Raw genomic sequence first — 12174 nt, forward strand, 5'->3', positions numbered from 1 at the left:
AGTTTGCTCTTAAAAGATGCAAAATCTTGCTCTTTTTCTCAAACAAATTGGTTTTTTTTCTTCAATGACCTGTACATAGGGTTTGGCAATTGTTTCTATCGGCCACATGCATCATTGTAAGTTTTTGCGATTCCTTATTTGCGATTTTTAGAGAATCGCAAATAAGGAATCGCAAAATGGGATGCATGATTTAAATCGCATAATATTTGCGATTCGGTAAAAATCGCAATTTTTACCAAATCGCAAATATTATGCGAATTCTAATTTGCGATTTCGCAATTCCCATTGATTCCTATGGGCCAAAAGGCTCATAGGAATCAATGGGAAGGCATTGACATTTTGCGAATTCCAATTAGCGATTCGCAAAATGTTAATGCATTCCATGGGTGCAGGGGGGGGGGGGGTCCAAAGGACCTCCCCGCACCCCTGAAATGTATTTTGAAGTGCATGTTTCACATACACATGTCCTAAGGACATTTTCTTTTAAAAGCCTCCTCATACCTATCAAGTTCATCTTCAATCTCATCTGGGGTGAAGACTAGTAGATATTCAAATAATTCTTGGCCTTCAAATCCAGGGAAATGTTCTAAAAGCCAATGTCTGCTTTGAATTTAAAACCAGAAAATTGCTCTGAGGTAAGCAGTGAAGGCTCTAAAGCATTCTTTCCACCTAATAGTTCATCTGGAGATTACAAAAATGGAGGTGGCGGATTTATGGATTGCATGTGGTCTCCAAAAGCAAGAACACGCCCTCCAACCAGATAACGCTAGTGATGCAGCACTGCAACAAATGTAATAAAAACGCATATATGACTCCCTTGTGTAGTTTTTGAAGAAAATAGTCACTATGTAATATGACTTGTAGTTTTTGTAGAGAATAGTCACACTAGAATATAACCAGAGAAAGGCGAATATTGACTGCCTAAAGATGGCCACCTCGACCTCACCAAATGCATAATGTAAAAAAAAAGAACAAAGTTTCAGAATGAAATATTGTATCAGAAATGGCCGCCAAGCTGATTCCAAACTTGTGGTGATGTAGACTTTGGATACGAAATGACTATTTATTATGGCTTTAATTGACCGATCCAAGATGGCCACTGAGTTAACTTCATACGTGTAACTCCATTAATCCCTTTCACAACACGACTAAACCAAAGTGGCCAACACATTGTTGATGTCAACTTATGAGGTTGAAGATTCCTCCCACAACGACTTAGGTTAAGTAGTCTGCCAAGTGTTATCTGCACTAGCATAAGCAGGGGTAGCAGTGCGTAATTGCTGTTGCACCCTTTTTCAGCGCGATGATCCAAGAACCCACTGCTCCTGCCGTAACTAAGGTTGAAGTAAATTCCTTCTGATGCAGCTGCCCCCGTGGGAGAGTCCACTCGTTGGCAATATGGCAGCAGAAAAATGTCATTTAGGTCAGAGTCGTAAAATAAGTACATAATAAGAGATACAGCATAAGGGGCAACAGCAATACGGGAGAAAGCACCGCCGGCTCCTCCGTTTTAACTGTCAGTGTTCATGGTCTTCGAAACCTTGATGTTACATACATCGAGAAATCAAATACCGTCGGGAGCACGAGCTTGGAGTGCAAAACACAACACAAGGGTAGACTAGCTCTCTGTGTAACAGCACACTAACCACTTAAAATATTGATTTGCCATTTCCAATTGGTATTTTTCAAAAACCTATTATATTTATGCATTACATTAACTGAGAAAATATGTACTTTAGCACATCGATTCTACACTTTTATCCACTCGGTTTAAAAATATTGTAAATCTGCTTAACTTACACTTCTCAAAATTCTCTTTGCTCCGGGCCAATCACAGTAACAGAACGCCATAAGAGGTACAATGTTACCAAATATGCACAGGAGTCGAAAAGAGAGATGAAAAAGAAGAGAAAAGTGTTGCAAGTGGAGTAGGAAATGCATAATGAGGGGTGAGCAGAGAGGCGAGCGAAAATGCGATGAGATGGAAGAAAACAGAAAAAAAAGAGGGGAGAGTGTTAAAGGCGAAAGAAAGCGACAAGTGAAGGATAGTGAGAAGGAAGTAGAGGTGGATAAAAATACAAGGAAGATGAAAGGGAAGTATAAAGGCCTCCTTTCTTTTTACTTTTCTGAATATCCCCTGGAGGCCCAGTCGGGCTGACCAGCGTTCCAGCTGAACTGTCAGTCCCTTCCCCAAGAGGGTAATCAGAAGTGCAAAATTAATTAAGCCTGTAGAAACACTCCTGTACTTGATTTACTCTGATACTACATCTGGTTACTAATCTAGCTCAATAAAGGATTAAACTCACAGCTCAGACCTTTGGAGCTAAAAAAGAAGGATGGAGACACGCATCCAGTAACTGAATAACACAGTACGAAGCTAAGTATACCTGGGATTAATCCCACTTTCCCACTTGGCCAATGTATGTGATCCTATGTAAATATTTTATTTTAATATACCTGACTTTCCGTCATCATATTTTACAGAACCTTGAAATCCATTTGTTCAGGATGAGCAATCTACAAAGACCTGTCTTCTGTATGGCTTAATTGACTATATTATTGTTTCATCTACATAACAAAGATTGGCCAAATGTAATGGCCACATAACATCTGATTTGCCTCTTGGTTCCAGAATTCCTTCATCTTGAGGGGCAACAGGATGGCAATTTGTAATATTTCTAAATTTATGATTAGAAACTATCACTTCTTGCTACTTTAATTCAATGTAGTGATCAAATCTAATGTGCTCAATTAAAACACTTCCAAGTGTTGAATCACTTTTGTTTTATTTTAAAGGCTACCATATTTTCACACATTTGCTATTCAATTTACATACGAAATATTTTGGGTGCTAGGCTTGTATTAGGGCTCTTAGAGCAAAGCTAGATCCCTGGACCCGCTCTGTGCCACATGGGAATAGCCCAACAAAACTGCCAAGCCAGGTCTTCCCTGAACCATCCATCTTCTCCTTGTGTTTGCTTTATTCGCCCTAAGTTGGCAGGGTATGCCCAGACGTGGGTCCCTTGCTTACTTTGCCACTGTATTCAAGCTAGCCTGGCTGAAGAGGGATGTTAGCCTGAAACTGGTCTCAGGATGTTTGTTTTCAGTCCAGGGAAGACATGGCTTGGCATTTCGGGCTGGACTGTTCCCATGAGGCACAGGGTCAAGACTGATTTGCTCATAGCTGTGTCTGAACTGGGGTGGCGAAGTGAGATAAAGAACAATGATGGATTAAACCCAGATCTGTGACTTGGGGTGAGTGTCTGAAAAGATTCAGCTCTCTGTCCATCATCTCCTTGTGTTTGCTTTATTCGCCCTAAGTTGGCAGGGTATGCCCAGACGTGGGTCTCTTGCTCACTTTGCCACTGGATTCAAGCTAGCCTGGCTGACGAGGGCTGTTAGCCCGAAACCAGTCCCAGGATGTATGTTTCCGGTCAAGGGAAGACATGGCTTTGAAATTAGGGCTGGACTGTTCCCATGAGGCAGAGGGTCAATACTGATTTGCATATAGCTGTGTCTGAACTGGGGTGGCGAAGTGAGCTAAAGAACAAAGATGGATTCAACCCAGATCTGGCACTGGGGGTGAGTAAATGAAAAGATTCAGCGCTCCGTCCATCATCCTCTTGTGTTTGCTTAGTACAAACAGGACCATCATACTGCACTGTGACTAAAGGCAGTACAAACCCTGTAAAAAGGAAGGCTATGGGTATTTTGGTTCAACCAGGCCTCCTCCTTCACTTTTAATAGCCCTCGAAAGAACAAAGTGTGGCAGTCTTAAGGAGAGAAATAAAACTCTAAATGCCGGAACCAAAGATTTTAGAGTGAAGTCTCAGAGGGGCATAGTAAGTCCTTCAAAAATATGACATTACCCCTGTTTATAAAGCACAGGTTCACAAACAAAGAGATGTCCTTGGGCTGATGATAGACATGGTATTGTTAACCAACTCAATGGTCCTCATTTTCTAATCTTTAAAAGCAGTGTTTTCTAAACCGTGTGTCGCAACTCACTGGTGGATCATGAGCAGATTTTTTTGAGGTGGGAGGGGTTGCGAAAGTCTATGCAATAAATAAATACGTCTTTAAAATTCTGCATTTATCTTGTTACATTTGCTGCACTTCAAAGACAGAGGTAAAATATTAGGCTATGTCTTCTACTGCTTCCTTTCTTTAACATTAGGATTAGTGTTTACAATGTCCACTCACTTTGCAGATAGAGAAAGAAAAGTAAAATGAATTATGCAACAACCTTGAAGGGGTACAACTATTGTGAAAGAAAGACTGTACTATGTCATTTTTTGTAACACACAACAAACTGTGAAAACCTGTAAATCGGCCGTACAAATTGAGCAGTTAGGAAAGCAAAAAAAAACAAATTTTTTGGTAACTCTGAAGTTTGAGGGAAACAAAGATTTTAATAGGGTCAAAGCAAATCAAGACACTTTGCTTGGTGATTCACCTATAATAAATATTCACTGAAACCCGATTTCCACTCAATCCAATTACAATTGGAGGACAACATTAAATGATAATGTGCATTAAACAATAAGAAATCATCAATCATAATTAGAAAAGAAAGGAACATGAAGGAGTCTTTAAAATTTCCTCTGCACTGGATTGATGAGGAAAAGAGGGTCCGCTTTTTTGTCTAAAGAATTTGTGATTGGGGACCACAAAATAGAGGCCAATGAAAGGGGATGTGTCAAGTCTATAGTTATAACAAACCGCATACTGTAAAGCCTGAAAGGATAATTGGCAAAAAGCCTTCCAATTCTTAGTTATTTTCTCAAATGCCACAGCTAATAATATATCTATAATTCATGTATGAGTGTGAACCGCAATCTAACAAGCTGCTGAACTTCCCAACAAAAACATTTCTAATGGGTTAGGGCAATGAGGTGTCTAAGTTAGAATTAGTTCAGTTTCAGACTTGCAGCAAAAATGTATGTACTAAGGGACAAGAAATAATAGATGTTTGGTGTCTGCAGGGTGATAATGACAGGACCAACAACTATCAAGTGTGTCAGGCTACATGTGATGAGGTGTGACAGGAGAAAAGGGAGTACGTTGTAAATGTAAAATATTGTTCGTGTAGTGTATGCAACTCGAGGAGTTTTCGGTAATTTTAAACAAATATGTCTCCAAATTAAAAGAGGCCAAATTACTTTTAAATCATGTTCCCATGCTAATTGAGTGTAAGTTTTAGACCTAACTATGCCATTTTGTTGTAAGAACCTGTATATAGATAAGGCTTTGGACTTGTCAGAAGAAGTATACCCAGTGTGGAAGAGGATAAAGTGGGTTGGATGATACAAGATTGAAAATTATAATAGGCAGGAAGTACAATGTTCTTATGGATTTGAAATTTATTATTACGCGAGGATGGTAAATGAAAAAGAATTTGGGGTTGCAGGAAATTCAGAAAGGAATTATCAGTGAAGAGTTGGTTAACCCATAAGAGTCCGAATTTCCTCCAGGACTTCTAATAAAAAGTTTAATAGTAAGCAAAAAGGAAGTTTTATGCCAAATTGTAGAGTTGATAAAAGAATCAATATCCTTGGGGTTACTAGGTAAGAAAAGTTCTAGTCATTAATATGTGTTTAAAAAGAGGTGTAGAGAGTGATTGAGGTCTTCCACAACACCGGACGCACGTACCTCAACAGACGACTCAGCTTCTACACCCCCACCCACCAGCTTCGCTCCACTGACCTCGCCGTCGCAACAGTCCCCTGCTTCCGAAGATGGACCTCCGGAAGCAGATTGTTCTCCCACCTCGCCGCCAAGACCTGGAATATTCTCCCCATCCATCTACGGCAGACCCAAGACCTGCTGACCTTCAGAAAACTTCTCAAGACCTGGCTTTTCGAACAGTAGCAGCATTCCCCACCCCAGCGCCTTGAGACCCTCATGGGTGAGTAGTGCGCTTTATAAATTATATGATTGATTGATTGATTGATAGTAAATACCAAATGATACCGAAAAGTAGAAGGGGCAAGAAAACATTTCTCCAAATCTGCCCATTGGGGAGAAAATTCTGAGGATTTTGAGAGCAAATGGATGGATTGTTTTAAGAGGAAAGCAGAGGCTTAAAGTGTGCTTTAGAAAGAGATTTCAATCTGCCTATATAAGAAAACCATTGGTCTCAGGTATAAAACAACCAGTAATGCTGTGAGTGTTAAGGTTTTAATGAAAGGAAAGCAAGAAGACATTGCACTTTTTCAAGTGCAACAATAATAAAACTGTGTAAAGTGAGTAAATTACCCCATGTTTATACTGGTCAAAATGCTAAAAAAAAACTGCATTTGCCAAAAGGAGCTCACATTCAAGAGGAGGTGGTGTCAAGATTGACTGCCAGTGGAAATATGCCAAGTAGTCTACTTCAAAATACTCTCCTCAGTGCGCCGACCCTGTTGCCGAGGTAAATGGTGGCATTGTGAAGGTGAGAAATGCTGCGCTCATTTATAGAGAAGAAGAGCCCCGCTTACCATGCAAATGGCGTAGAATCCTGCACAGGGGTTTTACATCATTGTTCACAGTGAAAATAACGAATGACAATAGGAGGAGCCACTTCCGTTACTCGAAAGTCTTCCCCCTACGGAATGTAATCGCTAGCTGCAGTCCTTTTGGGGTGTCAAGCCATGCTCCACCCTTAGTTGCATAGAAAAATTACCCATCTCATCCACTAAAGCTTGGTGGGTTGCAAAAGTGTGTCATTCGAACATTTGGGTTGTGGTTCTAAAATGTTTGGGAGGCACTACTTTAATGGGAAAAGGCTAAAATGACTAGCTGGAATTCAGCTCAGTAACTAGATCACACATCTGGGTCTGGTGCCTCAGTAAAGTAATGTATCAACTTCAGGGATCTGTGTTTTACTCCATTGCTATATGAATGAGCTCATGCAGGTTCATTCAAACTGTCATACTCCTGAGGTTAATAATAACCTGTGATAGTGTTGATTTGCAAATACACATTATGTTATGGGTACATTCAGGCGTGTGCAGTAGATTGAGCTAAGTAACAGCCAAAGCCTGTATAGGGAATATGCAAAGTAAAAATACCCAAATAGTGGAATGATTACTGCTGTGGAGGCCATAATAATAACGTGCTAATAATAACCTTCTTTATGTAGCACTCAAAAAAGCAGATTCAAATCACCTTAAATGATAGGTGTTAGTGTTACACAACTAAATAATACTGAAATTGTTAAACTATGGAGGATGAAACGTAGTGATGATGCCATCGATTGAAACTCCTGACCTGCATGCCATAGCAAATTTGAGGTGTCTCAGAGACTCTACAGACAGGGATGTAGGGCCATTAGACTGGCTGTCACAAGGCTGGACTGCTGAACATTTAACAAGAATAATTGAAAGTCCCTGGCACAACCTCTGCTCATTACATTTGTTCTTATTGATGACTGGCAATCCGTGCACCTGCGAGCATTATCCAGTTACTGAAGCGACAGGGTAAAGCAGAGGCTTTGGTGAATTTAATGAGTAATGCACCAATTTATGTTTAATCTAACTTTGTCACCACTAAATGAAATTGGCTCTCATACTTGCGGACTCACTACAATGCTAAGGACAAGGCCTAAATGACCCTGTGTTTTAACCTCTAGTGTCTTTAGTGCAAAGGCCTGAAATGGTATATGATTGTATGCAACCTTTTTGGACACACAGCAATGGATTGTCACATTCTGAAGGGACATCCCTCTTAGACTGGTTCAAATTAGGTTAAAACAATCAAATATTTTGGCTATTCTGCCTTTTTGTTACATCTTTATCTGCTTCTTGATTATAGCATGCAGACAGTGGTGGAACAATAGTACAGTGGGCCCAAATGACAGCACAAAAGCAGCCCTCTCTACTCCCTGGTTCCTAAGTAAAAGGTAGCAAAACACTGGGATAAATGGGCACCTCACATCCCTGGCCCTGTTGCCACTACACCTGCTTCCCCAATAATACCTGCACCTCTGTATGAGTTGAACAGTGTCTTATTAATTTAGTGATTATAAATGGGGTGAATTGTACACATACATTAGCTTGCTCAGCGAGGATCTATGGTCATTTTACACTGTAACCGGTCCCAGTCAGGCACAGCTAGTGAGATAACCAGGTACTGGCTGTCTGATGGCAATCTTGTGTTTGCCTTCATGCTCTTGCAGGCATGGTCAGGCCCAGTCACCTAACCTGCTATCAGTTTCCATTAACTCACAGTGGCCATCAATAGAAGCAACACCAGCGGGGGCCCTACCAGGAACAGCAGACCCTTCTGCTTTACCTTGTATTGCATACTCAGGACTGCCCTAGTTCATCAGTGCCGTTCGGGCCTGATCTCTGTTGTCTCTGCAATCATCGTAATTATCTTGCAGATCAGTGACTCTCAGTCCTTTGCCTTATCTGACTTTCATCCTTCTACATCGTTTATCACTTTCTGATTCCAGAGGAGCGATAGGAAGGAGCACCCAGTTCTCCCCGAGCTCCCCTACCCGGGTTCCTGGCACACATAAGACTGTGGTTGACCTCGCGTCACCGATATCTCAAGCAACCGATTCAAAGAGCAGACTGCAGCAGCAACCACATAGTCTGGCACTGGGCAGTCAGTTAAACACCACATCAATCGAAGTAAACATTACACACCGGCTGAGGCACATGATTTCAAGGGGTCAGCTACAAATGTAACTTGGCCAGGCCATGCTCAAGTTGCAACAGCCTCAAATCTGCTTTTTCTTCATCATCCATCACTTCAGTGCTGCCTATATTTATCATGCCAAACCCACTGACCACCCAGCAGGTATCCTTTTTAATGTAATCTTTTGCATGTCGCCCCTCTCACTAACAGTTGTCCAGTGAACCTCTCTTCTAAATTGCTGCTTTTGTATTTTCTCAACAGTGACCTCCAGGCTGCATTTTTAAAATTAACAGTCCTTTTCATTCCAGTTATGAAGACATTTGAGGCCTTATTTATGAAGCCCTGTGTCACATTTACACCGCCGCTGCATCACTTTTTGTGACGCTGCAGCAGCGTAAATAATACGCCACGTTGTGCCCTATTTATGAAGTCACGCATCTAGGCAGATGCGTCACTTGGTAAACCCTGTCAGGAATAATGTATGCAGGGTGGGAGTTCCCGCACATCAAAGCCTCGTCGAAGTGGTGCATTGAAATCTATAAGATTTCAGTGCGCCACATCTAGGATGTCATTGTGTCAAAACCTTGCACCTGCCTCATGGCAGTCGTAAGGGTGATGCAGGCCCTTTCACATGGGGCTTGCCCCATGTGAAAGAACACATTGCTGAAGTTGCATCTGTTTTAAGAAACACCCCAGCAATGCGTCACTTTTTCTATTACAGTTTCATCAGAAATACTGACATATCTGTGACTCTGTACTATAAATACGGCGCATCCATGGTGTAGCAAGGAGGGCGCACTAGGAAGAGTTGCATTGCTGCTTTGTCGCAGCGATGCAACACTTCTCATAAATAAGGCCCTTGACTTTTAGTGATTTGCCTTCCTTTGACAGTGTGGTTGCGGGAGTATCTCCTCAGTGGAGGATTGTGTGGACGTGACTGGCTTTGGTTTCCCCAGAATCTGGGGATTTGTTACCCTAGACTATGGTGACCATTGGACAACATAGGCTTAGGATTGTCTATTGTTATTATCGCTAGGTCATCAAACCCTTATTAATGATTTCAAACCAATGGAGATCTAGGAAGGGCAAAAAGCATTGGGCACAATTCCAGGAAACGATTCTTATCAGTTCTGTTGCAACATTGCCTACGGTGGCATGTTATGTGCAAGGAGGTTTTTGCACTCCTTGGGTCTGATACAATCACCCTAATAAAGTGCACATTCCACAAGGCCTCCTGGCACTGGTGCATTTTGAACTATTGAAGCAAAGGTAGTTTTTGCTGCTGTCAGAACTAAAATATTGTACTGCATTTACATTGAAATGTTATTAAAGACTGAACAATTATGACGAATACCCAAAAGCAAAAAGGGGTTCTGTGGGATAGGGGCAAGACGTACAAAGAAAAAGAATCTTGAAGGCGGACTAAGTAGAAGTGGTTCAGTTACATGGGCATTTGCTGACCATAGAAGTTGACTTTGTGATGTATTCTGTCCGGACAAAGAGCAAATAAAATGACCATACCACCTGTTTAAAGTGCATGCACGTCCACTGAAGAAGGTAAAGCATTGGTGATGAGATAGCAAGTGAAATGGGGGTGGTGTGTGATAGAGGTAAATATGAGCATGTGGTAATATCGATTAGTCAAAAATACATCTCTGACCATGTTCTGTTACTTTTAATACAAAAACAACCATTACGTTTCACTATTGCAAAAATGAAAAATTGCAGTCTTCTGGGATTGAAACTCTGAATGTAATTAGGGACAGAAAGATGTCTACTGTGTGGTCAGTTACGTTGCTGAACAATTTAGTGGGGCAATTTAGTGGTCTTCCAGGTATGTTTTTTGTTAAAAGTGTACTTTTATTTGTTTACTCTGCCATTAAATTATCTATTAAAAAAATACACAATCCCTTGTATGAAGTTGTAGCTCTCGGGCCATATTTGTCACTGACTTTGTCACTGAAATCGCTGTGATCCGCAGTGATCAGATCCAACCTTGGTGTGAAGCAGAACTTTAAAAAGTGCCTTTTTTAAAAATAATTTACGAGTGATAGTTGTTTTGTCGGAAACGATGTATGCCATATTTTTGCTCTAAACAATATTGTTTAGATTGCACACCAAATACAGAATGCCAGCTTTGGATTCAACAAAAGGGAGGCATAAATGATCATAAAGTTAATATCTCTTTTTGTATATTGCAGGTGAATCCACTTGGAAAGTCTTCTTCTTCACTCCGAACTTTTACCCAGAGGGTGCAAGTGGATGTTTTGATACCTATGTTTGTTTTTGCTTTGGAGATTTTATCACTCAACATGATCCACCTTTACTCTTCGATCTCTCCAAAGACCCGCAAGAGAAAAATCCATTAACACCAGAGACAGAGTCTCAGTTTTATGACATCATCAACACCATCAAGCAAGCAGCAGATAATCACACAAAAACAATCCAGGCTGTTACCAATCAGCTATCCTGGGACAATACGATCTGGAAGCCATGGCTGCAGGCATGCTGCTCATCATGGGCTGATTTTTGTTTCTGTGACAAAGACAAGCGTGTTAGGGTATAAAGTCAAGTAAAAGAAAGAGATACTAATTTACCTCAAAATCTGGCATTTTGTTCAGAAAATCCCAATAAATTGATGATTAGGAACTCATTACGAGTGGTGTGTTAATTTTAATGGAACTATAACAGCAGCTGCTGTCCCCGTTGGAATTATGAGGTCTGCAGCTGAAATCTCCCAGTGAAAGCCAGAGGCAAAAGGAGGAATTACCTGGGGGGTCAGACCCAGATTACAAATTCACCCAGAAAGTATTGCTTCCTAGTGGACGTTCCAGGTCCAACTTGTAAGAGTCCATCTTTGCTCCCCCCCAAAGAAACAGGAACAACAGTTATCAGTAGCTCTGCTAGTGGGGAAATGCTGCCCCATTTCTTGTGTGACTCAAAATGTGGGTCACAGTGGTGCCGTAATACATTGTTCCCCATCTCTCTACTACTCTTTCTCTTGGATTGCATGGCATGTTGTTTTATTTCTTAAAATGAATTTTCTGTTCATATGTTGAATCAGTAGGCTATTTCTCAAATGAGAGTGTAAACAAAACAAAAATATGATCATGTTCCATTATAGATCATGATTTTGGAATCTAGAAGTTGTTACCTTTATGTGTGGATGCCTGACGTTGCTAATGTTATTTGACATGAATTAAGGCATTACAGGGCATATTAGCAAGGAGATGCGATAATCATCGCAAATTGCGCTTAGCGCGATTTGCATTATCTCTGTCTATTGCTGGATTTCTGAATGGGGTTAGCGGAGTATTATCAATGCTTTTCACCGAGGCGATGTGAAATCCAGCGATAGAGGGTGAGAAGCTGCATTAGCGTGCGAAAATCAGCGATAATTATCCTGCAAGAACAAAAACCTTCATTATAGGCAGGTGTGGACCTAGCCTTTTAATCCTCCTCCCATGTTACAGATTGCTAAGTAGACATTTTAGCAGGAGTTAACATCCAGCGTTAAAGGGACCTTGGCGCGACTCTAAAAATGGC

The 12174-nt window shown here is 41.0% G+C and overlaps 1 protein-coding gene across 1 annotated transcript in view; it reads left to right on the top strand.

The window, feature by feature from the left end:
• Positions 1-11281, top strand: part of STS (steroid sulfatase) — a 2049623-nt gene extending 2038342 nt beyond the window's left edge. The window contains exon 10 of the mRNA XM_086934659.1: positions 10830-11281. Within this exon, the coding sequence (XP_086790785.1) occupies positions 10830-11194 (365 nt within the window). The 3' untranslated portion in view covers positions 11195-11281. The remainder of the gene's footprint in view (positions 1-10829) is intronic.
• Positions 11282-12174: the final 893 nt, after the last annotated feature.

This window comes from Lissotriton vulgaris, chromosome 8 (assembly GCF_964263255.1).
Source record: "Lissotriton vulgaris chromosome 8, aLisVul1.2, whole genome shotgun sequence".
NCBI classification, from domain to species: Eukaryota; Metazoa; Chordata; class Amphibia; order Caudata; family Salamandridae; genus Lissotriton; species Lissotriton vulgaris.